General features: G+C 44.8%; 1 protein-coding gene and 1 pseudogene across 6 annotated transcripts in view; both read left to right on the forward strand.

Annotated features, from left to right (window-relative positions):
* The window catches only part of NUMA1 (nuclear mitotic apparatus protein 1), an 81752-nt gene that overhangs the window by 29350 nt on the left and 24968 nt on the right, over nucleotides 1-27434 (forward strand). For 2 of the 6 annotated variants that reach the window (XM_010366907.2, XM_030917473.1), the window contains exons 3-4: nucleotides 17310-17383; nucleotides 24924-25009. In XM_010366907.2, coding sequence (XP_010365209.1) covers nucleotides 17342-17383; nucleotides 24924-25009 — 128 coding nt within the window. In that variant the 5' untranslated portion in view covers nucleotides 17310-17341. Of the gene's footprint in view, nucleotides 1-10824; nucleotides 11140-11495; nucleotides 11517-11793; nucleotides 12004-17309; nucleotides 17384-24923; nucleotides 25010-27434 lie in introns of those variants that run through there. The other 4 variants (XM_010366910.2, XM_030917472.1, XM_010366914.2 and 1 more) reach the window with 4 other exon arrangements.
* LOC115893713 lies at nucleotides 4613-4709 on the forward strand (annotated as a pseudogene).

Raw genomic sequence — 27434 nt, forward strand, 5'->3', positions numbered from 1 at the left:
CCTGCCCAGGACTCTTCAGCGTCTTCCATGTCTCTTCAGTAAGTCACCCTGGGTTGTTGGCCCCCACTAGCCCTGCTTGTGTTATCTTACCTTCCTTTCAGCACACACCAAGCCCATGTTCTTTGGCCTCATATTATGGGTTACAGATGTGTCTCTTCCTCTATAAGATTGTAAACTCAAGTTTAAAGATTTGCCCTTGGGCCAGGCACAGTGGCTCACACCTGTAATCCCAGCACTTTGGGAGGCCAAGGTGAGCTGATTGCTTGAGCTCTAGAGATTGAGACCAGCTTGGGCAACATGGCAAAACCCCATCTCTACAAAAAGTACAAAAGTAGCTGGGCATGGTCCCGCATGCCTGTAGCCCCAGCTACTTGGGAGGCTGAGGTCGGGAGGATCACTTGAGCCTGAGAGGCAGAGGTTGCAGTGAGCTGAGATTGCACCACTCTACACCAGCCTGGGCAACAGAGTGAGACCCTGTCTCAAAAAAAAAAAATCTTTGAATTCCTAGCACAGTATGAAGGATGTATCATGTTTATAGTCGAATATTCCTGATTAAATTTCATTAATTCTAAGTAAAGAGTAATATATCTTACGTATTTTGGAGAATATGTTTTGATATAAAGAAAGAACTTTGCCTTAAAAGGGATAAATTTCAGTTAGTAGGAAAATTGCTTGTGTGAAATTTTGTACTTCTCAGTGATTCCAGATACATAGGATTTATTTTCTGTCATGGTGATCAGGTTATTTACTAGCACCTTTAAAAGTGTGGATAGGCCAGCACGGTGGCTCACACCTTTTAATTCCACCACTTTGGGAGGTCAGTGCAGGTGGATCCCTTGAGCCCAGGTGTTCGAGACCAGCTTAGGCAACATAGTGAGACTTCATTGCTACTAAAAATTAAAAATAGCCAGGCGTGGTGGCGCATGCCTGTTGTAGCAGCAGCTACTTGTAAGGCTGAGGCGGGAGGATCACTTGAGCCCAGAAGTTTGAGGTTGCAGCGAGCTATGATTGTGCCACTGCACTCCAGCCTGGGTGACGGAGCAAGACGCTGTCTCAAAAAAAAAAAAAAAAAGGTGGATATAGATCTGGTGCCATTTAGATACCTGCATTGCCCTTTTCATGAGCCGTGGCAGAAGCAGTATAAACAATGAATGCAGAAATGCTTTGTATACATAAAGACCTATACTGATGAGAAAGATAGAGGATGTAGCGGAGATGTGCTGGAGAGAGCACTGGATTTAGAAGACGTCTCTTTGAGTTCTTAATCTGCAGCCTTACCAGTCGACCTTGAGGCAGGTATTTTCTTTTTTTTTTTTTTTTTTTGTTGAGATGGAGTCTCGCTCTGTGGCCCAGGCTGGAGTGCAGTGGCCGGATCTCAGCTCACTGCAAGCTCCGCCTCCCGGGTTTACGCCATTCTCCTGCCTCAGCCTCCCGGGTAGCTGGGACTACAGGCGCCCGCCACCATGCCCAGCTAGTTTTTTTGTATTTTTTTAGTAGAGACGGGGTTTCACTGTGTTAACCAGGATGGTCTCGATCTCCTGACCTCGTGATCCACCCGTCTCGACCTCCCAAAGTACTGGGATTACAGGCTTGAGCCACCGCGCCCGGCCGGTATTTTCTTCTTACTGAGCCTTAGGTTCCTAATTTATAAAATTGGAATAAACCTTGCCTCTTAGGGTTCTTTTGGGAAAATTAATTGAGATGTGAGACACAACCTTCCCTAAAAATCCTGAAGTTTGTTCAAATCTGTAGCACAATATGTATTTTAGGGTTTTATTTTATCTGTCCATGTTAGGCACCATTCCCACTTATTTCACTTATTAGTAACATATTGACAAGTTTGGTTCTTGAGGCAATCTATCTTCCTGTTTAGAACTCATATTCGTGTTTGTTCATTTCTATCAGTGATTAAAGGCATTCTAGTGTGGAAAAAGGAAAAGTGGACCTGGACAAAAAGACAGGGGTCTCAGTACTGTGTAGGACAGGGATGATAAAGTAGAGCTGTGGGGAGGAGAAGGGGTGAAGACCTAGGTATAGAAAGCTACTTTTCTTTAGGCTCTTTAGACAGATGTAGTTATAAATTGGATTTTGTGGCTTTTATTTATGAAAAGCTGCCTTGTAGTTCCTCAAGTGTGGCTCCAGTCACCTTTCATTGTATGCCATGCTAAGTTGGTACTACCAGTTTCCAAGGACCTCCTCCTTTCAACAGAGTATTAATGAAGCACCTGTATGTGCCTCGCTTTGGGAATGGGTCCTAATAGGGTAACACACAATGTGCCTGTTTCTAGGAGATTTGCTATTTTTTGGAAAGAACACCCTAACTAGTGATGTTTTGACCAGATTCTGAGGAGACGAGTTCTACTACAAGATTTGTTGTTGAGAATGGTATCCTGTGGAAAGAATCATGGGAATTTTTGGAAGTGGAAAGGTACTTTATTTATTTATTTATTTTAGAGACAGGGTCTCACTCTGTTGCCCAGGCTAGAGTGCAGTGGCATGGTCATAGCTCACTGTAACCTCAAACTCCTGGGCTCAAGTGATCCTCCCAACTTAACCTCCCAAGTTGCCAGTACTACAGACACACACCACCATGCCCAGCCAATTTTCATTTTTTGATATATATTTACTTATCTGTGTATCTATAGATAGATGGATAGGCAAATATATATATACACACACACACATATTTACACACACACACAAATATATATACATATATATTTTTGAGAGAGGGTCTCACTATGTTGCCCACACTGGTCTCAAATTCCTTGGCTCAAGTGATCTTCCCATCTTGGCCTCCAAAAGTGCTGGGATTACAAGCATGAGCAACTGTGCCTGGCCCCGAAAAGGTACTTTAGAGCTGATCTGACCCTAGCTTGGGTCTCAGTAATTTGTCTCTGTGACTTGCATTAAGCCACATCGCTAGTGAGTGACCCATCCCCCCTCCAGGGGTTTTCAGCACCAGATCTGGTATGTTTTCTACCATCATGGAGGCTGTCTGCAGTAAGAGTATTCCCCCTCCATTTCAGGTTCTTTCGCATTTCTTTTTTTTTTTTTTTTTTTTTTTTTTGAGACGGAATCTCGCTCTGTCGCCCAGGCTGGAGTGCAGTGGCCGGATCTCAGCTCACTGCAAGCTCCGCCTCCCGGGTTTACGCCATTCTCCTGCCTCAGCCTCCCGAGTAGCTGGGACTACAGGTGCCCGCCACCTCGCCCGGCTAGTTTTTTGTATTTTTAGTAGAGACGGGGTTTCACCGTGTTAGCCAGGATGGTCTCGATCTTCTGACCTCGTGATCCGCCCGTCTCGGCCTCCCAAAGTGCTGGGATTACAGGCTTGAGCCACCGCGCCCGGCCTTCTTTCGCATTTCTTATAATTAATTCTGTGTGTGTGAGCAGACGTGCTAGATATGTTCTTATGTTGCCTGTAGGGACAGAGCCGTTTTACTCCTCTGTGACAGTGAAACAGGGTGGAGAGGTTCTTAGCTGTTTTGTAGAAAGGCCTTCTTGAGAGAGAACTGAGTGGGCCTGTTGGATGTTATAATGAATCCTCTCTGGGTTTTGATTTGCCCTCTGCTTTTCTCCCCAAGAAGCCTCAGGCTTACCAACACTGCCTCATTAATCAGCCACTATCCTCTGGAGAGGGAGAATGAGCCCATGGTAAATAAGCTCAAGGTCAGGCTCCTGAAACAGCAGTCCTTCCCTTTAGCACCAGCGTTTCCTTACAGCCTCCCCCCTCACCCTTGAGATATTGCCACATCCCTTCTAGGAGAAGACTTTTCTTGGTGTTTGCTGTTTTCAGAGGAGTTTTAGTCCTTTAAGGTTTGTAAAGCTCTCGGATTCTCATAAAAAAACTCTTTAGTGATTAGTTTTGAAATTGGAGGTGTTTGATTGTTTTGATTAAGAAGTTGATTTTCGGCCTGGTGCGGTGCCTTCCTCCTGTAATTCCAGCACTTTGGGAGGCCCAGGCAGGTGGATCACCTGAGGTTAGGAGTTCAAGCCCAGCATGGTGAAACCCCATCTCTACTAAAAATACAAAAAATTAGCCCAGCGTATTGGCGGGTGCCTGTAATCCCAGCTACTTGGGAGGCTGAGGCAGAAGAATTGCTTGAACCCGGGAGGTGGAGGTTGCAGTGAGCTGAGATCGTGCCATTGCACTCTAGCGTGGGGACAAGAGCAAAACTCTGTCTCAAAAAATAAAAAAAAGTTGATTTTCATGAGGAAAAGCGCACTACTTCTTCGATTCGCTGAGAATGTGCTAGCTTTTATTCATTCACTCAATGATTGTCTGTTTAACAGCTGTAGAGAATAATATAGGCTAACTGGGTACAGTGGTTCATGCCTATTATCCCAACTACTTGGGAGGCTGAGGTACAAAAATCACGTGAATCTGGGAGGCAGAGGTTGCAGTGAGCTGAGATCGCACCACTGCACCCCAACCTGGCTGACAGAGCGAGACTCCATCTCAAAAAAAAAAAAAAAAGGATAATATAGGGACAAGGTAGACAGCTTACTATTTACATGACTAAAATCATGTAAGTCACCTAATTCCTGAGCCTCAGAGCCTCAGATTTCCTCATCTTTAAAACTATCCAGTGCTCCCTTCGGCAGCATGTGTACTAAAATTGGAACAAAATAAAATAGGAACCATACAGAGATTAGCATGGCCCCTGTGCAAGGATGACATGCAAATTTGTGAAGAGTTCCATATGTTTTTTTAATTTTATTTAAAAAATAAAGTAAAATAAAACTGCCCAATACAATGCCTTCTAGTCTTTTCTCTGTCACTTATGTCCTGGCATCATAAAGTCTATCTTTATCGTTGCTGTTACTGTTGTTATTCGTAGCTAATCCAGAGCCTGTCCCCTGTGGTCATCTTGTCTAATCCTCAGGACAATCTGTAATTTTTTTTTTTTTTTTTTTTTGAGACGGAGTCTCGCTCTGCCACCCAGGCTGGAGTGCAGTGGTTCAATCTCGGCTCACTGCAACCTCTGCCTCCCGGGTTCACGCCATTCTCCTGCCTCAGCCTCCTGAGTAACTGGGACTACAGGTGTCTGCCATCACACCTATTTTTAGTAGAGACAGGTTTTCACCGTGTTAGCCAGGATGATCTCCATCTCCTGACCTCAAGTGATCCACCCGCCTCAGCCTCCCAAAGTGCTGGGATTACAAGCGTGAGCCACCGCGCCCGGCTGACAAATCTGTAACTTTATAGACCTGCCTGGCAGAGTGGAGGGTTTGGGTAAGGGAATAACGACTCTAGAAGCTAGAACTCTAGAAGTTGCAGATCATGGAGGGCCTTGAGTGCCAGGCTAATTATTTATGTTACAATCATCCCATGGGGATGATTGGGGACTTGAACTCTCCTAGTATTTATTTGTTTTTGTTTTTTGAGACATGTCTTGCTCTATTGCCCAGGCTAGAGTGCAGTGGCATGATCATAGCTCACTATAACCTCAAACTCCTGGACTCAAGCAATCCTCCCACCTCAGCCTCCTGAGTAGCTAGGACTACAGGCACACACCACCATGTCCGGCTAATTCTTTTATTTTTTGTAGAGACGGGGATCTCGCTATGTTACCCAGGCTGGTCTTGAATTCCTGAGGAATTTGAACTCCTGAGCTCAAATTATCCTCCCACCTTGGCCTCCCAAAGTTCTGGGATTACAGGCATGAGCCACTACACCCAGCTCCAGTCTTTTTTTGTTTAAACTTTCAAAAATGATAATATAAATCCTGGTGCGATGGCATATGCCTGTAGTCCCAGCTACTCAGGAGACTGAGGCAGGAGCATCACCTGACCCTTTGAAATAACCTTTGTGCTCCTAACCAGTCACCACCCTCCTCCAACCTCTATCTGAACTCTACTGAAATTTATTTATTTATTTTAATTTTAAATTATTTATTTTTTCTTTTTTTGTGACAGAGTCCCACTCTGTCACCCAGACTGAAGTGAAGTGGCACAGTCTCAGTTCACTGCAACCTCCTCCTCCCGGATTCAAGTGATTCTTGCCTCAGCCTCCCAAGTAGCTGAGATTACAGGCTCCTGCCACCATACTCAGCTAATTTTTGTATTTTTAGTAGACATGGGATTTTGCCACGTTGCAAAGTCTGGTCTTGAACTCTTGAGCTCAAGCGATCTGCCCACCTCAACCTCCCAAAGTTCTGGGATTAAGGCGTGAGCCACTGTGCCCAGCCCGCCCTACCAAATTTAAAGTGATTTCTTTCCTTCCTTCCTTCCCTTCTCTTTTCCTTCCTTCGTTCCTTTCTCTCTCTCTCTCTCTCTTTCCCTCTCCCTCTCCCTCCCCCACCCCCACGCCTTTCTTTTCTTCTCTTTTTCTTTCTTTTTTTGAGACGGAGTTTCACCCTTGTTGGCCAGGGTAGAGTGCAATGGCACCATCTTGGCTCACCACAACCTCTGCCTCCCGGGTTCAAGCGATTCTCCTGCCTCAGCCTCCTGAGTAGCTGGAATTACAGGTATGCACCACCACACCCAGCTAATTTTGTAATTTTAGTAGAGATGGGGTTTCTCCATGTTGGTCAGGCTGGTCTCGAATTCCCGACCTTAGGTGATCCGCCTGCCTCGGCCTCCCAAAGTGCTGGGATTACAGGCGTAAGCCACCATGCCCGGCCCTTCTCTTTTTCTAGAAAGGTTTTACCACTCCTTTCCCACTCTTTTGGGGACAGTAAGAATCAGGCAGGAGCCATGTGGCTGCCTGCTGCCTGTCTAGGCTGTGAGAGGAGCTGTCGAAATTCTGCTGCTGCCACAGGCGGGCGGAAGAGGAGGGAAACGCTGGAGAAACTGGCCAGGCTTCTTGGGCTGCCCTGAAGAGCTGGCCCAGAAACTTGGCAGCTTTGCAGAGGGGTTCCAGGGGAAGGTTCAGCCTCTCAGAAGCTGCACAGCTGGAAGCTGTTGCCTTAAGTTTAGAGCAAGGGGCCAGGCTGGGGAGACTTTTTGAGACAGTGTCAGTTCTATCTGGGCTAGGAAGCTTCAGGGCTGACCCATTGCCATATGTGGCCAGGGCAGTTTTAGCAGGCCTCCCTCCTATTTTCGCCTTATACATTTTCTGGAGCATTGATAATGCCAGTCTTTAAATTAAGTTTGGCCAGGCCTGTGATGGCTCATGCCTGTAATCCTAGCACTTTGGGAGGCTGAAGCAGGCAGATCACTTGAGCCCAGGAGTTTGAGACCAGCCTGGGCAATATGATGAAACTTTGTCTCTACAAAAAAAATACAAAAATTAGTCAGCCGTGGTGGCACGCACCTGTAGTCCCACTACTCCAGAGGCCGAGGTGGGAGGATTGTTTGAGCCCAGGAGGCTGAGGCTGCAGTGAGCCATGATTGTGCCACTTGCACTCAAGCCAGGGTGACAGAGACTCTGTCTCAAGAAAACAAAAAACAAAAAAACCCCAAACAATTATGTTTGCCACTTTGCTTTTCTATAAAAGTTTTGATATCTGCTTTGCTTTTCTTTCATGGTGCTCCTTTGAATAAGAACTTCTCTTCCTGCTAATAGTGATTGCTAACTACAGACTACAAATCATACAGTGGGAATAGCCTACAGGGCCTGGAAGAAGCAGCAGGGTGATGGGGAGCCTACAGCAATGATCCTTGGTCTGACCCCCACCCCCACCTCATCCCAACCACCCACCACAGTCATTCTCTGGTGGCCAGAAAGTTGAATTTGTAAACCTGACATCCAGATGTAGTTTGGAGAAGCAGATTTAAGGAGTGCTAGTGTGCTAGGTGTTATGGGGGATCACAGAGAGAGAGCGGTAGAACTGGTTATGCCCTTGAGGAATTTCCATTCTAGATGTGAAGACAAGACTTTCATGCATATACACATAAGTGCCAAGAGTAGGAGGTAGTTACATTTTTCTTATCACCAGTGTAATATAAGATTATTAAAAATAAATGCAAGGCCGGGCATGGTGGCTCACACCTGTAATCCAGCACTTTGGGAGCCTGAGGTGGGTAGATCACAAGGTCAGGAGTTCGAGACCAGCCTGGCCAACATGGTCAAACCCTGTCTCTACTGAAAATACAAAAATCAGCTGGGCATGGGGGCAGGTGCCTATAATCCCAGCTACTTGGTAGGCTGTGGCAGGAGAATTGTTTGAACCCAGGAGACGGAGGTTGCATTGAGCCAAGATCATGCCATTGTACTCCAGCCTGGGTGACAGGGCAAGACTCCATCTCAAAAAAAAAAAAAAAAAAAACAAAACATACAGCATAGAAAGTCCCCAAGTGAATGTTCCCTACAATCTAACTCCTCCCGCAAGGTAACCCCTGTTAACTGTTAAATATTTGAGGAGTTAGGAATATTAAATCAAATATATTAAATATTTGAGCTGGACCCTAAAGTAAAACCTAGAGAGGCAGACTGATGGGAAGAAGGCAGACAGACAGAGGATCCAGCCTCCTGCTCCAGGCAGAATACGCTCTCTGGCTTCCCAAACAATTGGTGAGCCAACTTCTGTTTGGACACCTTGGTGACAAGCGACCAAAATGCCAAACAAACAGGAATTAGTCTGCAGGAAGCACCCATCCATGCCTTACATGCTAGCCAGTGTGTTGGACACCTTATAGGTATTATTGAATTAATTTTCATTAATTTTCATCACTTTTTTTATAACGGGTGTCTTTATTCTTATTTTACAAATGGGGTACTAAAGCTCAGAAGTTTCTTGCCAACATCAAATAGTTAGCAGCATGTGGTAGAGACTTCTACCGTTTACTTGCTGTGTGATCTTGGCAAATTATTTAGTCTCGTAGCTCAATTTCCTCCTCTATAAGGTTGGATGATAATGGTACCTACTTCATAAGGGAGTTGTTAAGATTAATGAGTTCGTACATGTTAGGTCAGTAGAATAGTGTCAGGTACATAGTATGCACTCAGTAAGCATTAGCTACTATATGTCTTTCTGTCTATCTGTCCATTTATTTATGTATTTATTGAGACAGAGTCTTACTCTGGCACCCAGGCTGGAGTGCAGTGGCATGATCTCTGCTCATTCCGCATTCAAGCAATTCTCCCACCTTAGCCTCCTGAGTAGCTGGGACTTTGACACTAAAAAAGACACTAATTTGTTTGTAAATCATGACGTTTTACTGGTTGTCTTATGTGTAAAACATTTTAGCCTATATGTTATAAACTGTAGCCAATGATTGTGACCTCTATAGTATACCTCCTAGTAGAAAAAAACAAAGACAACTCTGGGCCAGGTGTGGTGGTTCATGCCTGTAATCCCAGGGCTTTGGGAGAAGCATAGAATTTTTAGAGAAGAATTTATAATAATGCGGTGCCTAGGCAACATAGAGAGACCCTGTCTCTACAGAAAAAAAAAAAAAATTAGCCAGGCATGGTAGCACACACCTGTACTCCCACTACTTGGGACACTGAGGCAGGTGGATCACTTGATCCCAGAAGTTTGAGGTTACAGTGAGCTATGATCTTGCCACTGCACTCCAGCCTGGATAACAGAGTGAGACCCTGCCTCTTAAAAAAAAAAAAAAAAGAACTCCACTTGGCTAATTTTTTGTTTTTGTGTTTTTGTGTGTTTTTTTTTTTCTTTTTTTTTGTATTTTTTGGTAGAAACAGGGTTTCGCCATGTTGCCCAGGCTGGCCTCTCAAAGTGCTGGCATTACAGCCATGAGCCACTGTGACCCACCAGCTACTACTTATTATACTCTGTTTTCTCTCTTCTTCTGACATCATGTCATCTCCTCAGTTTAATTCTTCATATCATCCCTCATACTTTTCTCCCCTGTACAGTTCCTCTCTCTGCCTCCTGTCCGTTCTTTACCCTGTCTCCACAATGTCTCTCACTGTAGCTTCCACCTGGGTTCAAGTGATCCTCCCACCTCAGCCTCCCGAGTAGCTGGAACTATAGGTGCGGGCCACCATACCTGGCTAATTTTTTATTCATGAATTTTTTTGTAGAGATGGGATCTCCCTATGTTGCCCGCGCTGGTCTCAAACTCTTGGGCTCCAGTGATCCACCCAAAGTGCTGGGATTACAGGTGTGAGCCGTCGTGCCAAGCCCCCTTTCCATTCTTTCATACCTTACCCTCTTGTGTGTCCTCATTACCTGTCTCCTGACTGTGCAGCCTCCTGACTCACCTCATTGCTGCTAGTCTCATTCAGGTATATATCAGAATAAACTTGGGGCACCGTTTGTGTCATACCACAGCTCTGTGTTAATAACAAACAAATAAACTTATAAATCTTTGATTCCTTGGTTTGAGGTTCAAGATCCTCCTAGCTCTCTGACCTTACCTCACTCTTCAAGCCTTTTCTCCTACTGCTTCCATGCCTCGTCTCTGCTTTTGCTTCCTCCCCACACCTCTCTGTTTCCATCTGGGGAAATGCTACCTGTGTGTTTCAAGGTCCAAATTAAAATGGCACTTCATTTTTGTAACCCTTCCCTACTCTAAACTGGTTAGAATTTTTCTTTACAGCTTTTATGGAAAGTAGCACACCAGTTTGAAATTAATCTTCAAGTCACTAAACTGGTTAGAATTTTTCTTTACAGCTTTTATGGAAAGTAGCACACCAGTTTGAAATTAATCTTCAAGTCACATTTCATATCTCCTGTGGAATGACAACCTACCTCAGTGCAGATGCTGGGGCTTAATTATTTAATCTTTGTATACTTCCTACAGTTTCCTGTAGGAGTGCCTTACACATAGTAGGTGCTCAATAAATGTTTGTGGCATAAGATTAGGCGGTGTCTGTTGACCATCTGGTGGGCTTCCCTTTCAACCTTGGTGACAGTCACTATGTAGTGGGGGGAAATGCTGTGCTGTGGTTTTGTCAGACATCTTTTGTTTTCAGCCATGTAGGAGAAGCAGAGCCTACAAGTCCCGGTGCCTTCGTCTGTTAAGGGCTGCAGCCAGTGCCTAGCGTACTCGGTCTCGTGCCTTGGCCCCTCAGCCCCTCCCCACAAATGCTCAGCGGAACAGGGGATTAGGTTCTGGCAGCACAGCTGGGATTTTGGCGGCCATTCCACAGCCGACAATAGCACGCAGCACAGGACAGCGCAGGCCTGTACTCCAGGGCCAGAATCTGCCTGGGCTTCTTGTTTGGGTGGCGGAGGGGGAGGAGCGGGCACAGCGCGGCACCCTGGCCTTGCCACGCAGAAGGTATGGGCTGGAGAGATTCCCTCGGGGAATGGACTTAGGGGGTGGCCGTGTCCCAGAGCAGGGCAGGCGGTGCCCATGGAAGGTGGCAGGGTGCTTTGTGTGTGAGCGGCATGGTTGTGCTTAAAGACACAGCCTGCCCTGGGGCCGGTAGGAAGCTGCCCCTGATCAAAGGGCCTGCATGTTGCTTGTTCTTCAAAGCCTCTGTTCCCGGGTCTTCCTCCCTGCCCTGCGGTCCGCCAGGCAGGGGCTGATCTAATTATCAGGACAGCCCTTGTGCTACCCTTCCATTGCTGTCCAGAGAGATGGACAGATTATTACTGCTGCCTTAAACTCTGGGTGGAAAACAGAGCGAAGGGGGAGTGTCCGGTTGATCCCAGGTTTGTCAGGCAGGCCACTGTGAGATGTGTTTTGTGTGTTTATGCCAGTTTGCCTTGGCTCTTGCTGCTGTTGGAGTTCTGTAATTTTGCCTGCCTGCTTGTGCCTTCACCCGCAATCCGCCACCCCCATTCGTCCTGCTTTTCTTGTTCGTGGACCAAGCCTCCAGCCTTCCCCTTTGCAGCCCCTCCTCTCCAGTGCACCCCCTCCCTCTGGGCCCCACCCCCACTGAGAGTCCCCTGCTTGCTGTCGCTCCCAGATCAGGGAAGCTTGCTGTGCCTTTAAAGAAAGCAGACTCCTGGCTGTGACGCACTTCTGGCTGTCAGCCAGGAAGATCGCTCCTGCCAGGCAGACTGAGAAGAAAACCAACAACTTTTCTTTTGTGTGTGGGGTTACTTTCCACTGGCCCCCCCCTTCCTCCTCTCCTTTCAAGATTTAAATGCTAATGGCGGATTAAAACCTGTAGATACGTTTGGCTTTAGGAGTCTGGTAAGGCCCCCCTGCACCGAGACTTTTTCTCTCTCACTCTTTCTCTGGGTTTTTGTTCAAACATGGAAGAGGGAGTGGGGTGGATTCTCCCCCCTCACCTCCCTTTCCTGCGCCATCCTTAAAGGGGAGGGAGAGAAGAGGGAGAGCAAGTAAACATACTCAGAAACAGGCGCTGTGGAGTAGAGCTTGCCAACATCCGGGAGTTGGCGCCTTTCAGAGCAAAGGGTTGCTTTCTTTCCCCCCTTGCGTAGATGTCAGCATGTTTTTGTTCAGAGAAGGAAAGCGTGTGCGCCTGCACGTTGAGCTGTAGGGGTAGCTCATGAGAGGGCTTCACCATTTCTGCGTGAGGCCCTGGGTGTGTGAGGCCCTGGGTGTGTGCACGGTGGTGGGCAGTAAAAAAAGGGTTCATTTTGTCAGCTAGTAGGGACCAGGGTGTGTGAATATAGTGGTGGGGGCCCAGGTGAGTGTATGTGTGTAAGTGTGTATGTACGCGCCTCCGTACAATACATGGCTGCGGGCCTGGTTGCGGGTCTGGTTCCTGATTGCAGCTCTTTTGCCGTCATCCTGATCTGGACCCTCCAGAGCGTGAGGAGAAGGGGCAGACATCAGTAAGCCACTTTTGAAGAAACCAGAGAATCTTGGTTTCCCCTGCAATCCCTCTGTTGTTCCTCTCCAGGGCCTTGGGGTTCTGTGCCAAACTCTAGGCTACAAAGATGGGGTGGTCTGTGTTAAGAGGAGGAGGCCTGAGCCCCAGCTAGTCCCTTTAAAAGGACCAAACTGGTTTGCCCCTGACCTCAGGAAACTCTTTGGACTTGGACCAGACGGTCTACCCAGTACTCCCCAGGAATTGAAAAAGATTGTTTTTCTCTGTATGACGTCTCTTGGAGCCACTGGTCCTTTTGCCTTTTATCTTCTCAGAGGCAGGGGATGTACTAGCGACGTATTTCCTATGCTGTTTTTATAGCTTGTTAGCCTAGGGCAAGGTGGCTTGGCCCCTCTGGGGTAACCTGCCAGGTGAGGTCTGGGTGTTTGCTTGCATGTGCCTCCTGACCTATCCATCCCAGAGTTGGAGGAGGAGGAGGAGCCGCAAGATCAGGATTTTCACTCTTTGGATGTGAGTGTCTCTCAGATGGGGAGTATCTTTCTAAGAAAGGGGTACAGAGCATGGAATTCTTAGGCTACAGGCAGGCAGGGTCTCAGGGTAAGTGGTAGTAAATTTTGCAAGTGAGCACTGGCGCACAGATGGGGCAGCCATTTCCTTTGTGAGCTGTGAGGCTGTAGTCCTTTGGAACTATCAGGTGGAGAAGGGGGTGGGATTCTGGGAAAGACTCTTTGAGGTGGGAGCTTGTGTGGGCTTTGGGCCCTGAAATTCTGGGAGTGGGAGTTAGCACTAAGAGAATGAGGGTTCAGCAGAAGCAAGGGCCCATGAGCTGAGAGATACGTGTGGTTTAACAACTCTCTGGGACCAAAGGTCACTTTGGTGTTATCTTGAGGTAGGGCTGGTGTTCCCTTGATGGGCAATAAGTGGCTAAGAGGCAGTCTCAGAGGAGCTGGCACCCAGGCCAGGGGTGGGGTAAGGAGAGCAGTACTGCTGCAGCTCAGACCCTCTGGCCTTTGGCCTATCACTTGTTCTGTACTTAAAACTGAAGCTTTTTCAGAATAGACTCCAGAGCTCAGCAATTTGACCCTCTGGTCCCACTTCTTGCATCTGAGCAGGTGGTTTATATTAGCTTCAGCCCTGGTAGGAAATAATGGCTAGACTTTAACTCTTTAAGGTCCAGAGAGGGTACAAGCAAAGTGGCTGCATGTCTCTTTAGTGTCACTCTTCTTATCTTGATACTTATTTTCTGGAAACAGAGGAGTTACTATAAATGTGGGAATTGGTCCTGATGCCGGGGAGCTGCATTGTCTCAGTTTGGGAAATGTAAAAAAGATGCAGGGCCTTAAGTTTGTTACATAACTGCTTCTGTGTCCTTGGTTACTTCTTGAGAACAGGGAAAAGGGAGGGTGCCTTACCAGCTCATTGAGGCCTCTGTTTTAGATTCTGGGGGAATTTCTTTCTCAGAGAATCAGGTAGATGGGAACTCCAAAGGTGCCCTCAGAGGGCCTGGCCTTTTGTTTCTTTGTTTATTGAGTAACGGTTGCGGGGGTGCCTGATCCAGCTGGGGTGGATCTCAGCAGATCCTTCTGTGAAATGGTTCCAGGCTACCATCGCAAGGATCTGTTTTTCCATCAGCATCACCCAGTGTACTGGGTGGGGCCTGCCTCAGATTTCAGAGGGAGGGTGGGGAGGATGGTACTCTGACTGGGAGCCCTTGGGTTCCCAGCCAAAGTCTGCTTAAAGCTATAGTCCCAATGTAGAAGACTTAGCTGTGCTCCTGGCTTCAGTCATACCTTACCCAGAGAAAAGGGAATGGCTGGGGCTCTCCTAAAGCCTCTCACCCTGATGTTCTATCTCTAAGAAAGTACCTCTTTACAGGCTTAGACCTGAAGAGCAGACAAGGTCCTTCAGGAGTTCCTAGTGGTGAATATTGGGTTCCTCGTATTTCTGTGCCTGGGGAACACAGAAAAGAATATTTAGCCTTGACACTCATTTTCTTGAGCAGTGGAACTAGTTTTAGACAGGCTCTCCTGGGAGGACCTCAGGGTTGTATGTTTTGCCTCTGAGATGAAGAGGTTGGTTAAACCTCAGGACATTTTTAGTAGCACAGCTGTGAATCTTTCAAAGGGGGCAAGATCTGCCTACAGTTGCAAATAAAATTTCTGACTGAAGTGTTGGGCCTCATCAAAAAGACTGCAAGTCTATAAGCAGCAGTGAGGATGGGGGAGAGGTGATCTCAGCCTCATTCCTTGTGATTTAATAGCTCAGAGGCCTTTTTTTAAAGAAGCCCCAGTTGAGTGTCTGGCTGTTGCCGCCCCACCACAGAGCCAAGTGTGGTCCCTTGAGCTTTAGTCTTGTCAACCATGCTATCTGCATCCATCCATGCCTGTCCTCAAGGGCTATACAATCTTGCCCATGGATAGGGCATACTTGATGATAATCATCCAAGACCGAGGAACATAAGCCTCTTAGCTTCTTTGCCCTCCTGAGAGCTCTCTTAACCATTTCATTTGCCCTTGCCAAAGCCCAGGTGAATTGGCTCATTTCCAAGACTGATGCTGGCATGACATGTGGAATCATGTTGGATTTTGCAGGGTCAGGAAGCACTTAATTGTAATTAGCATTTAGTTATATTTTAGCATTTAATTATTTTCTTCTATTAGTGCTTCATGTATGTTTAATTTTACTCCCTCCCCTGCTTTAAGCCCCTCAAAGGCAAGGACCATGTCATTGTCTCCCATTTCCCATGTAGCTTCTAGCACAGGATGATCACACACACACACACACACACACACACACACACACACACACACATATATATATATATATTGTTGTTGTTGTTGTTTTGAGATGGAGTCTCGCTCTGTCACCCAGGCTGGAGTGCAGTGGCGCAATCTCAGTTCACTGCAAGCTCCGCCTCCCGGGTTCATGCCATTCTCCTGCCTCAGCCTCCCGAGTAGCTGGGACTACAGTCACCCGCCACCACACCTGACTAATTTTTTTGTATTTTTAGTAGAGATGGGGTTTCACCGTTTTAGCCAGGATTGTCTCGATCTGCTGACCTCGTGATCCACCTGCCTTGGCCTCTCAAAGTGCTGGGATTACAGGTGTGAGCCACCGCTCCTGGCGAGGATGATCATATTTAGGAACTAAGAAAATACCTTTCGGTTGGCTGATAAACAGAGTATACTTGGATAGGAAGGACCAAGAGATAATGGGGAATGAATTTTCAGATTTTTGTATCTCTTTCCCTTACTAGACAGTGAGCACCTTGTGGGCAAGAATGGTGTCTTTCTTGATCCCCAACTTGCATACAGTAAACTGGTTCTGCAGAGCCCACACTCTGGAGATGCTAATATATGGGGAGACTTTTTTTTTTTTTTTTTTTTTTTTTTTTGAGACGGAGTCTCGCTCTGCCGCCCAGGCTGGAGTGCAGTGGCCGAATCTCAGCTCACTGCAAGCTCTGCCTCCTGGGTTTACGCCATTCTCCTGCCTCAGCCTCCCGAGTAGCTGGGACTACAGGCGCCCGCCACCTCGCCCGGCTAGTTTTTTTTTTTGTATTTTTTAGTAGAGACGGGGTTTCACCGTGTTAGCCAGGATGGTCTCGATCTCCTGACCTAGTGATCCACCCGTCTCGGCCTCCCAACGTGCTGGGATTACAGGCTTGAGCCACCGCGCCCGGCCTATATGGGGAGACTTATAGGCGATGTGGCTCTTACCACTCTTGTTCCTCCTTCTAGAGTAGTTACAGACTGAGCACATGTGGCAGGAGATGTGGGACAGGGCTCATTGTGCCCCTGGAGATTAGTGAAAATTGTAAGGGCTGCTAGGAGGTGTTGGTGAATATTTAGTTATCTGGCCTGTGGTCTCTTGGGTAGGTTGGCAGGCAGGTGGCAGAATCTCAATGGGAAAGGCAATTGGTGATGAGAACACCAGGACAGGTACCTAATTTTCATTTAATATCCCATGGGATCTCCTCCAGAATTGGAGTTGACCTCATCCAGAGACCTACGTTTGGATATACTCAATCCCCTATTTGAACCATGTTTGTGAAACATTTCTGTGGAAGATACAAAAATCCAGAAACTAGAACAGTTTCCCCAAGGACTTGGGTATTGTTAGGTAGAATTTGGGTACCTGTAGAAAGAGCTGGAAATCAACATTTCTGCTTAAGAACAGTAATTATTTATTGACAACCTACCATGTGCCAGGTACCGTACTATTTGCTTTATCTTTAAGCATCACAATAACCCAGAGAGGTGTATGTGGATCCCATTTTGCAGATAAAGAAAAAGACTAAAAGAGGTTATGTTGCTTGTCTAAGGTCCTGTGACCCTGGTCACATTAAATCAGCATCCAGACCCAGGTCTGCCTGAAAACCGTGTTTGTTCTGTATTTAAGGGCATCATGTCCCAAAGAGTAGGGTTGAAGACCAACTTTGAATGTTGTATTTTCTGTGAAACTGAAAAATTACGTGGGGTAGACATTGAGTTAAATGCACAATTCTTTCCTGTCGTCTCTGATATAAGCTCTATAGTAATTTTCATGTATACTCAGCTTTCTAAAAATTTCCATGGTGTCTTGGTGGATTCAGTGAAGAGTGATTTCAGTGTTGAGAGTTGGCAAATGGAACCATTTCGCCTTTATTTCTTGATCATGGATATATGATATGATTAACTGCTTTTCTTCCTCTCTTGGGTTCCAGGCGCATTGGAGTGACTGTCTGGTATCACCAAGATGACACTCCACGCCACCCGGGGGGCCGCACTCCTCTCTTGGGTAAGTAGTCTTCCTCTCTTTTGTTGGCTATACTTCTCCAGGAAGCTTGAGAGGGTTAGGAGAGGAGTTTTGTAGGAGCCAGGGCTATGTAAAGTCTTCTCATTTCTAGACGAAATAGTTTTCCTTTAGACCGCATGGAAATGCATTTTCATCTGCTCTGTGTGTATTTTTCTGAATAAAAGGTTAAATGTGGGCTGGGCATGGTGGCTTACGCCTGTAATCCCAGCACTTTGGGAGTCCAAGGCAGGTGGATCACCTGAGGTCAGGAGTTTGAGACCAGCCTGGCCAACCTGGTGAAAGCCCCCGTCTCTACTAAAAATACAAAAATTAACTGGGTGTAGTGGCGGGCACCTGTATTCCCAGCTACTCGGGAGGCTAAGGCAGGAGAATCACTTGAACCCGTGAGGTGGAGGTTGCAGTGAGCCAAGATCACACCATTGCACTCCAGCCTAGCAACAGAGTGAGACTCTGTCTGAAAAATTTAAAAAAAAAAAAAAAAAAAAAAGGGTAAATGCTGACCTTAGTGACCAATATATGCAGGGACTTTGGTCTTCAGAGGTCTTTAATCTTAGGACAAGGTTCTCGTCACTCTCTCACCCCCTTTCTGTCTGTTGCCATTGTCCATCAGCAAGTGTTGCCTTGCTGATTACTCCATCAAAATTCTTTTGCTAGATCATTCATATATTTTCTGCCACAGACAATGGCAAATGAAAAAGTAATAGAGTGCATTGGATATTTAAAGCTAGAGAGGCTGGATGTGGTGGCTCACACCTGTAATCCCAGCACTTTGGGAGGCCGAGGCAGGAGGATCGCTTGAGCCCTAGAGTTCAAGACCAGCCTGGGCAACATGGCAAAACCCTATCTCTATAGAAAATTAAAAAATCAGCTGGGCATGGTGTCGTGCACCTGTAGTCTCAGCTACTTGGGAGGCTAAGGTGAGAGGATCCCTTGAGCCATGAAGGTTGAGGCTCCACTGAGCCATGATTGCACCACTGCACTCCAGCCTGGATGACAGAGTGAGACCATGTTTCAAAAATATATAAAAATAAAAAATAAATAAAGCTAAAGAAACAGAGGAGACCATGGGGTGTGTTGATAAATATGGGCCTCAGAGTCAGATGCCCAGCATGGAATCACAGCACTGGTCCCTCTGACCCAGGGCAAGTTGGCCTCTCAGTATCTTTTGTTTTTTTTTTTTTCTGAGATGGAGTCTTGCTCTGTCGCCAGGCTGGGGTGCAGTGGCGCAATCTCGGCTCACTGCAACCTCTGCCTCCTGGGTTTAAGCAGTTCTCCTGCCTCAGCCTCCCGACTCGCTGGGACTACAGGCGCACACCATCACGCCCAGCTAATTTTTTTGTATTTTTAGTAGAGACGGGTTTCACCATGTTGGCTAGGATGGTCTTGATCTCCTGACTTCGTGGTCTGCCCTCCTTGGCCTCCCAGAGTGCTGGGATTACAGGTGTGAGCCACTGTGCCTGGCCAGTATCTTTTTTTTTTAATGAGGATGATTTTAAATTAAAATACCTCATAGAGTTCTACTTTTTCTTGGCACCGTGAAAAAAATAAAATACCTCATGGGGTTATGACAAGGATAATGAGATACATTTAGTGTGCACAAGTACCCACACACATGCAGTCATTTAGCATAATATCTCAATAAATCATAGTTCTTCATATTTAAAATATTTCCTGGGCATGCTTGTTGATACAGGATATTTAGTATTCACCCTGAGTACTGATTAATCAGGGCCAATTGGAGAGCCAACCATTTTTCTTTTTTTAAAAAACAGACATAGAGTCTCATTCTGTTGCCTAGATGGAGTACAGTGATGTAATCATAGTTCATTGTAACCTCAAACTTTGGGGCTCAAGCAGTCCTTCCACCTCAGCCTCCCAAGTAGCTAGGACCACAGGGGTACATGCCATGCTAATTTTTAAAAACTTTTTGTAGAGATGGGGTCTTGCTAAGTTGCCCAGGCTGGTCTCAAACTTCTGACCTCAAGCAAACTTCCCACCCTGGTCTCCCAAAGTGTTGGGATGGCAGACGTAAGCCACTGCACCTGGCTGCCAACTTTTTTTTAAATTAGAGAATATTTAAAAGGGAATGAATTTTTAATTTCCAGTTAGGGTTGAGTTAATAAGACAGGTTGTTTTAGTCATGATCAAATCTTGAGTGAGGAAATATATATTTAATGAACAAAATATTCATTCTTAGTCTTCAGTTTCTGAAATGGATGTAATTTTCTTTTGTGTAGCTTAAAATGGGTATTTTTATATTTATATATTTTATAATTATATTGCATGCCAGTGTTTTATTCTCTATTAGGAACATTGTCTCTTCCTTCTCCTACTCTCCTTGCATTTCCCCCCAAAAAGGCTGGTTGGGTTTTAGGGGAACCTGAGCAACATCTCTAGTTCAATGCGAGTAACTGAATGTTGGGGGCTCCTTTAGCCACATTATTTTATGTTGATTGGTTTATTTATTTAGGTTCTAGGCTTGTTTTTACAGTGACTACTACTGTTACAGAGAATAAACACAAGACTAATTTTATTTATTTATTTATTTATTTAGAGACAGTGTCGCTCTGTCACCCAGGCTTGAATGCAGTGGTGTGATCACAGCTAACTGCAGCCTTGACCTCCTGGGCTCAAGCAGCCCTCCCACCTCAGCCTCTCTAGTAGCTGGGACCACAGTCATGCACCACCATGCCTGGCTAATTTTTTGTATTTTTAGTAAAGACTGGGTTTTGCCATTTTTTCCCAGGCTGGTCTTGATTTCCTGAGCTCAAGCGATCCACCCACCTTGACCTCCCAAAGTGTGAGGCATGAACCACTGCACCTGGCCTAAGACTAGTTTTATTTATAGCAGCTACTTATATCCTTTTCTCAAAAGTCACAGTAAATATGCATGAGGCCAGCTCACACCTGTAATCCCAGCACTTTGGGAGGCTGAGGTGGAGGATCACTTGAGCTCAGAAGTTTGCAACCACCCTGGGCAACATGGCGAAACCCTGTCTCTTCAAAAAATACAAAAATTAGCTGGGCATGGTGGTGTGCTCCTGTGCTTCCAGCTACTCAGGAGGCTGAGGTGGGAGGATCACCTGAGGCTGTGGAGGTTGAAGCTGCAGTGAGCTGTGATCGTGCCACTACACTCCAACCTAGACAATAGAGTGAGAGCCTGTCTAAAAAAAAAGACAAAGAACATGCATGAAATTGTTAAAGTATAGTTATATATGCTCGGTTCAGTAGTGCACACCTATAGTCCCAGCTACTTGGGAAGCTGAGATGGGAGAATTGCTTGAGCCCAGGAGTTTGAGGTTGCAGTTAGCCATGATTGCATCTGTAAATAGCTGCTGCACTCCAACCTATAACATAGCAAGAGCCTGTCTCTTAAAAATATATATAAATATAGTTATAGAGAATTTTTTCAATTTAAACAAAAGTTGTGGAGCTAAAGCAAATTTTATGAAACTATAGTAGCATGAAATAATGCATCTGTTATGTTAGTGAGAAGAGTGGCATAGAACATACACATACACACACATGATAATTCCAACTACAGTTTTAAAAAAATTACCGGCCGGACGCAGTGGCTCAAGCCTGTAATCCCAGCACTTTGGGAGGCCGAGATGGGTGGATCACGAGGTCAGGAGATCGAGACCATCTTGGCTAACACAGTGAAACCCCATCTCTACTTAAAAAATACAAAAAACTAGCTGGGCGAGGTGGCGGGTGCTTGTAGTCCCAGCTACTCGGGAGGCTGAGGCAGGAGAATAGCATAAACCCGGGAGGCGGAGCTTGCAGTGAGTTGAGATCCGGCCACTGCACTCCAACCTGGGCGACAGAGCGAGACTCCATCTCAAAAAAAAAATAATAATAAATAAAATTACCTAGGAAAAAACGAAATAAATACATCAAAATGGAAAAAGTACTTGTATTAAAATACTAGAATTATTGGGAGTTCTGTTTTTTGTCTTCTGAATTTTCAGTAATTTATAACATAAAAATAAATTAGTGGTTTATATTATTAATACTTAAATTATAGCTTGAAACTATTCTGTAAACAGCAGTTAATAATGAATAAACTGTTACAGGATATTTTAAGATTTGACAACCTTAAGCAACCCTGCAATCCTAAAGGGCAACTCTTGAGTTACATGGTGAGCCTGGTCCTCACTCTCATATTTTATGTCCTGACTAGAGATGAAGGAACTTCTCTACTTCCTTAACTTTTAAATGATTTCTCACTTGAGAGCAAAATAATTCACAGGAAGAAAAGTCTTTTTATATCCATGAAAGGAACTGTGGCTGGATTATTACCTAATTGGTATATGTGATGAATCCAGATTCCTTAGGAGACTTTACATCAGCTAATTGGTATGATTTTTTAGTCTTGTTAGTGAACAAGCATCCATAGCCCTTGAATGTTTTACCTTGATTGCAGGTATTGATAGGAGATGGTTTAGCCTTGGCAGTCTCTCTATTTTCTGCAGGTAAAATGGAATCTTGGCCTGAAGTTTTCAGAATCTTCTTAGAAAATTTACAATGACCTGTCCTGACCAATTAGATTGAGCTTTTTTCAAAAGACAGTATAAATATATTATAAATATATTAGCAAACTCTTTAAGATGTCAATAAGTCACATTTTATTTCACATTAAAAAACTTTCAATCTGTTGTAATTTGGATTCATCTAAAAGATTCCTCTTTTTGAGATAGGGTCTTGCTCTGTGACCCGGGCTGGAATGCAGTTGCATTCATGGCAGCCTGGAACTCCTGCTCTCAAGCAATCCTCTGCCTCCCACCTTAGCCTCCTGAGCAGCTAGGACCACAGACATCACAGACATGCACCACCATGCTGGCTGTTTTTTTTTTTTGTTTTTTGTTTTGTTTTGTTTTAATTTTTTGGGGATAGGGTCTTGCTGTGTGGCCTAGGCTGATCTCAAAATCCTGGCCTCAATCGATCCTCCCTCCTCATCGTCCCAAAGCACTGGGATTACAGGCATGAGCCACCACACCTGGCCTAAAAGTTTTATTTATTTATTTAATTTTTTTTTTTTTTTTTTTTTTGAGGGGTCTTAGTCACTCTAGTTGCCCAGGCTAGAGTGCAGTGGTGTGATCATAGCTCACTGTAGCCTTGACCTCCTGGGCTCCAGCGATCTTCCCACATCAGCCTCCCAAGTAGCAGGAACTACAGGAGCATACAGGCGCAAGCCACCTCACCCAGCTAATAATTTTTTTTTAATTATTATTTTGTAGAGACAGGGTCTCCTTATGTTGCCCAGGCTGGTCTTGAACTCCTGGCCTCAAGCAGTCCTTCTGCCTCAGCCTCCTCAAGTGCTGGGATTACAAGCATGGGCCACTGCACCTGGCCTTAAAGTTGTTTCTAAATGTGAAAGTATTTAACTGAAATAAATACTATCATGTCTGTAGAGGAATCATTGATTTTTAAAAATCCTCTTAATTCTATAGTGCATGCAGCTAACTTAACTGTTAAGAAATACAAATGTTATATCTACTTCATTATTTTCATTTTATTAGCCATAATAGTGCCTTATATTTATTACTCTTTCTTTTTTCTTTTTTTTTTTTTTTTTTTTTTTTTTTTGAGATGTCTCACTCTGTTTCCCAAGCCACAGTGCAGGGACACTATCATAGCTCATTGTAACTTCTCCAGCTCCTGGGCTCAAATGATCCACCCACCTCAGCCTCTTATGTAGCTAGCACTTACAGGCACCATGTCCAGCTTGCTTACTTGCTTGCTTATTTATTTATTTGGTAGAGACAAGGTACTGTTATGTTGCCCAAGGTGGTCCTAAACTCCCAGCCTCAAGCAGTCCCCCTACCTCAGCCTCCCAAAGTGCTGGGATTATAGGTGTGAGCCACTGCGCCTGTCCTACTTTGTATTTTTTTAAATGTGTTCTTGCATCCATAATCCATTTGAGCTCACACTGGTCCTTTGAAGTAGATAAGGTAGGGGTTCCATCCATTTGGCATGAGAGAAAACTAGTGCACAGAGAAATAAAGTTTATAACAAAGATTGCTGGCAAGTTTCTGGAGGAGCTGGGCCCAAAATGTGTATGTACTGGCTCCCAGCCCAAATATAGAGAATACATTTGTAAGCAATAGAATCTAGTTGTCTGCACATAACCACTATGCTGAAGTTCTTTAAAATACCTTGTTTCTTAAAGCAGGCTCAGTCTCTCTTCCCTCTTAGTGTTGAATATGTGAATAATTAACTTAGCAAACCGTTTCTTCTTGTAGTAATAAAAAAGTAAACTTCAGCCCAGACTACTTCTGAACTTTACTGCCTATGGAATTCATGAGGTTTTCCTGTAGAAGTCGACCGTGTATACTTATTGAATAACCTGTGTACCTGATGCATGTGACCCCTGGTGAATTTTCTAGTGGTAAAAACTGATTTAGATGTATGCCTATCTGAAGCCAAAGAATGGAAACAGGCAACTAAATCAGAATAAGAAGTTTTTCTTTGAGATTCCCAGCCCAGCTCGTATTCTTCTTTCATTCCCACCCCGTTTTTTTTCCTTTCCTTTTCTTTCTTTTTTTTTTCCTTTGGAGATAGGGTCTTGCTCTGTCACCCAGGCTAGAGTACAGTGATGCAATCTCAGCTCACTGCAGCCTCGACCTCCCTAGGCTAAGGTGATCCTCCCACCTCAGCCTTCTAAGTAGCTGGGACTGCAGGTGTGTGCCACCACACCTGGCTAATTTTTTGTATTTTTTGTAGCACAGGGTTTAACCATGTTGCCCAGGCCCGTCTTGAACTCCTGAGCTCATGTGATCTTCCCGCCTCAGCCTCCCAAAGTGCTAGGATTGCAGGTGTGAGCCACCACGCCTGGATCCCTCCACCCCCTTTTTAAAAAATCATCTTGTTCCCCTATTGTTTTTCCCTTCTCCCCTCAGCCAAAGTTTTATGTGTGGAAAGAATAAAAATGCATTAATAAGATTTTATATCTTTGTGGGAGTGTATAGCATATATGTAATATTTATGTTTTGAATAGATATTTGAAAACTCAAGAGCTACAAAGGGCTATAATATAAAAATCCAAGAGATACAGAAACTTATAATGTAAACATTCAAGAAATACAAAGGGCTATAGTACACTTAAGAGCTACAGAGAGTTATAATGTAAGAGCCTTTCTTTTCCCGCCTCAGACTCCCTGCTGTCAAATTCCTCTGTTTAGAAGCAATGTTAGTACCAATTTATTGGTGTATCCTTCCAAAACCATTTTATGCCTAAAAGTATACTCCCAGTGCTGGAACATCTTAGGAGAGTTTAAGCTTTTATTTAGTTGAAGCCAAAGGAAGGACTGTCTGATGGTTGCATTTCAGGTGGCTGTAACTGGATGAGTGAGTGCAGCAGCACTCCTTCCTGAAATTAAAAACCTGAGAATCATCAGTTCTTTTTATTCCTATAGCCTACAAACTGTAAGCACTCATATTGAGCCTCTGGGAAAAGGAGCAAACCACATTGCTTCTGGCATTTGTAACGTCTCACTAGGCTGTTCCCCTGGATTCACAGGTGAACAGTCTGCATGTGGCCGACCCTGTGGAGGCTGTGCTGCAGCTCCAGGACTGCAGCATCTTCATCAAGATCATTGACAGACTGTGAGTACGCACCATACCTCTCTCTAGCCTCTAAGGCAAAGCTGATTGCTGGGGTGGGGGCTGTATTTGTTCTCTTTACTTGGTGATGGCTATGACCAGAAATCAGGGGCAGGATTGGGACATCATAAGCCAGGGTGGGGCCTAAAGGCAAGAATACATTGACTTCATCTTCCAGTCGCTGTGCCACTCCATGGGAGAGGTTTCACGCTTGTCCCATCCTGAGGCTTCTGCACTCTTGCACAGGAGAGCCTCCAAGGCTCCATGCCTTCACATTCTTACAAGTGCTCACTCTTGGGCTCCGCATTCTCTTGTCTCACCAGAAGCCTTCTGCAACCCTCTTTTCTTGACTCATCCCTACACTATGCCACAAGCCCTCTTTGCAACCTTCTGAGGGAAGAAAGAGAAAGCTCTCACATCTGAAGGAAAGAAGAAACACCTAGAAATCTCATCTGTAACTTGTTAGCACAGTACAGATATGCCTCTTTCTAAGCCATTATAAAATAAATATACTTCTGGGATTTGTACTGCCTCAATTAACTTGTTTTCTGAGGTCCATGAGCATTTAAAAAGCTTGTTGTTACCATGCAGCAAGGATTGTAGTTTGGCCTGTCTTTAGCACATTTCCTTTGAACATCACAGTTATCTGGGAAATGAATAGAGTGGGGCTTCCTCCCAGTATCCTACCTTTTTGGGACCAAGCATAGATCAGTCGTTGTCTTTTTTTTTTTTTTTTTTAAGAAAGCACATTAGATTGTTTACCCCAGGCCAAGAATAGACTGAAGTGTTGAAGGTGTTTATGTGCCATGCGTGGCAGTTAGGAACTGGTATTAGGGACTCACATCTCTGTGAAGCAAGCACTTTACGCATTCATAGGTAACAGCTCATTGATAGGGAAAGAAGTTAGAGTTAAGCTTATCAAAGGCCAGAACTGTGTCTGATTCATCTTGGGGTCTTCCCTACCTAACTTAGGACACTACATTGGTTAGGTTTTAATGTTTGTTGAGTGAAGAGATGAGTTGATATTCTCCATCAGCAAGGTCTAGTGGGGCTGAGTAGCCCAGGACAGATGGGTCTGCTAAAGTGGTTCTTTATTTGAAATGTGTGTTGGTTGTGGGTTGTCTTATAGGATTTTTTTAAATTCCATATGCTCTAACCAGGACCTGCCTTAGTACCTCTAAAAGAAGTCACTGTTCTTATTTTGGTCCAGACACTACCATTTTCTCTTCCAGTTACCCAGGCAGGACATTTCAACATCATCTTGACTTCTCTCTCTCCTTGGCACTGATCTCTAATTGGTCATCATCCTCTCTGCTCACAACCAATGTCCCTCCCTCTGCCTCATTCTAGTTCTTCTAGCCTAGTTCTTATCTAATCTGCCCTTATTGCAGTTCATTCCTATACATGAGTTCTCAATAATCTTTCTCAAATCTTGTTTTCTTTGTGATACTTCAGTGACTCTTCATCAAACCTCAGTGAGTATTCATTTTTAATAGGTAGAAATCTAAAATCTTCAGCCTGGTGTTTAAGATCTTTCATCAGGGGATCATTTCCTCTCACCAGTTTTGTTTCTTGCTTTTTTTTCTCCCCACTCGACACCACCTCATTTTTTTTTTAATCTTATAGAAATTCTTAAATCCTGGATTCTGTTAACTGCATTATTATGGTGCGGCTTAACTTGTTCCATTGTTCCCCTTGTTGCCTATATACTGATAATTAGATCTAAGCTTGATTCACTTTTTTTTTTTTTGGCAAAGACACTTCATAGTTGGGGTTGTGTACCACCTGTAAGTCAGCATTTTGGAACTTCTATTGAAAATCATTATTTTGCAAACCCTAAGGAAGTGATAGATCCAGGCACCTAACATTAATGGCTGGTAAAACCATTAGGCTGGCAATACCTAACTCTGTGTTTAATTTTAACCTCACTAAAAGTGAAGCAGCCAGATATAATATGCCTTGTATTATAACACAAAATATGGGGCAGCATGCTTTTATGACCTCAGAATAGATCAAGGAACTTTTGCTTTCGAAGAGAGAAATTTCCTTGGCCTGGTAACAAGAGCAGTAGATGTACCCAAGAGTAAGGATGTGTGTTGTCCTTGGGTTAGCCACTGTAGGTTTATAACCTGGTAGGAAATTTTCATAGGAAGCATCAAAAATTCAAAATACTCGTTTTCAAGTTGTCTTCTAGGGTGTTGCCTGAACCTAGGCTGCAGTAGAAGGGGGAGTTGGAGGTAGGCGATATTAAAATCCCAGGTTAACGCTAATCTCCATCTCAGATCCAGCACATTGCAGACCAGCTTCCTTTTGGGAAATGGAGGTTCTTGGTTAATATGTTCTGGCTCTTACATTTCTGGTACTGCTACTAGTGCCAACCTAAATCAGCAGCCTAGTTCTCAGCAGAAGGCAGCAGAGGATGGCAAGG

Source organism: Rhinopithecus roxellana, chromosome 15 (assembly GCF_007565055.1).
Source record: "Rhinopithecus roxellana isolate Shanxi Qingling chromosome 15, ASM756505v1, whole genome shotgun sequence".
NCBI classification, from domain to species: Eukaryota; Metazoa; Chordata; class Mammalia; order Primates; family Cercopithecidae; genus Rhinopithecus; species Rhinopithecus roxellana.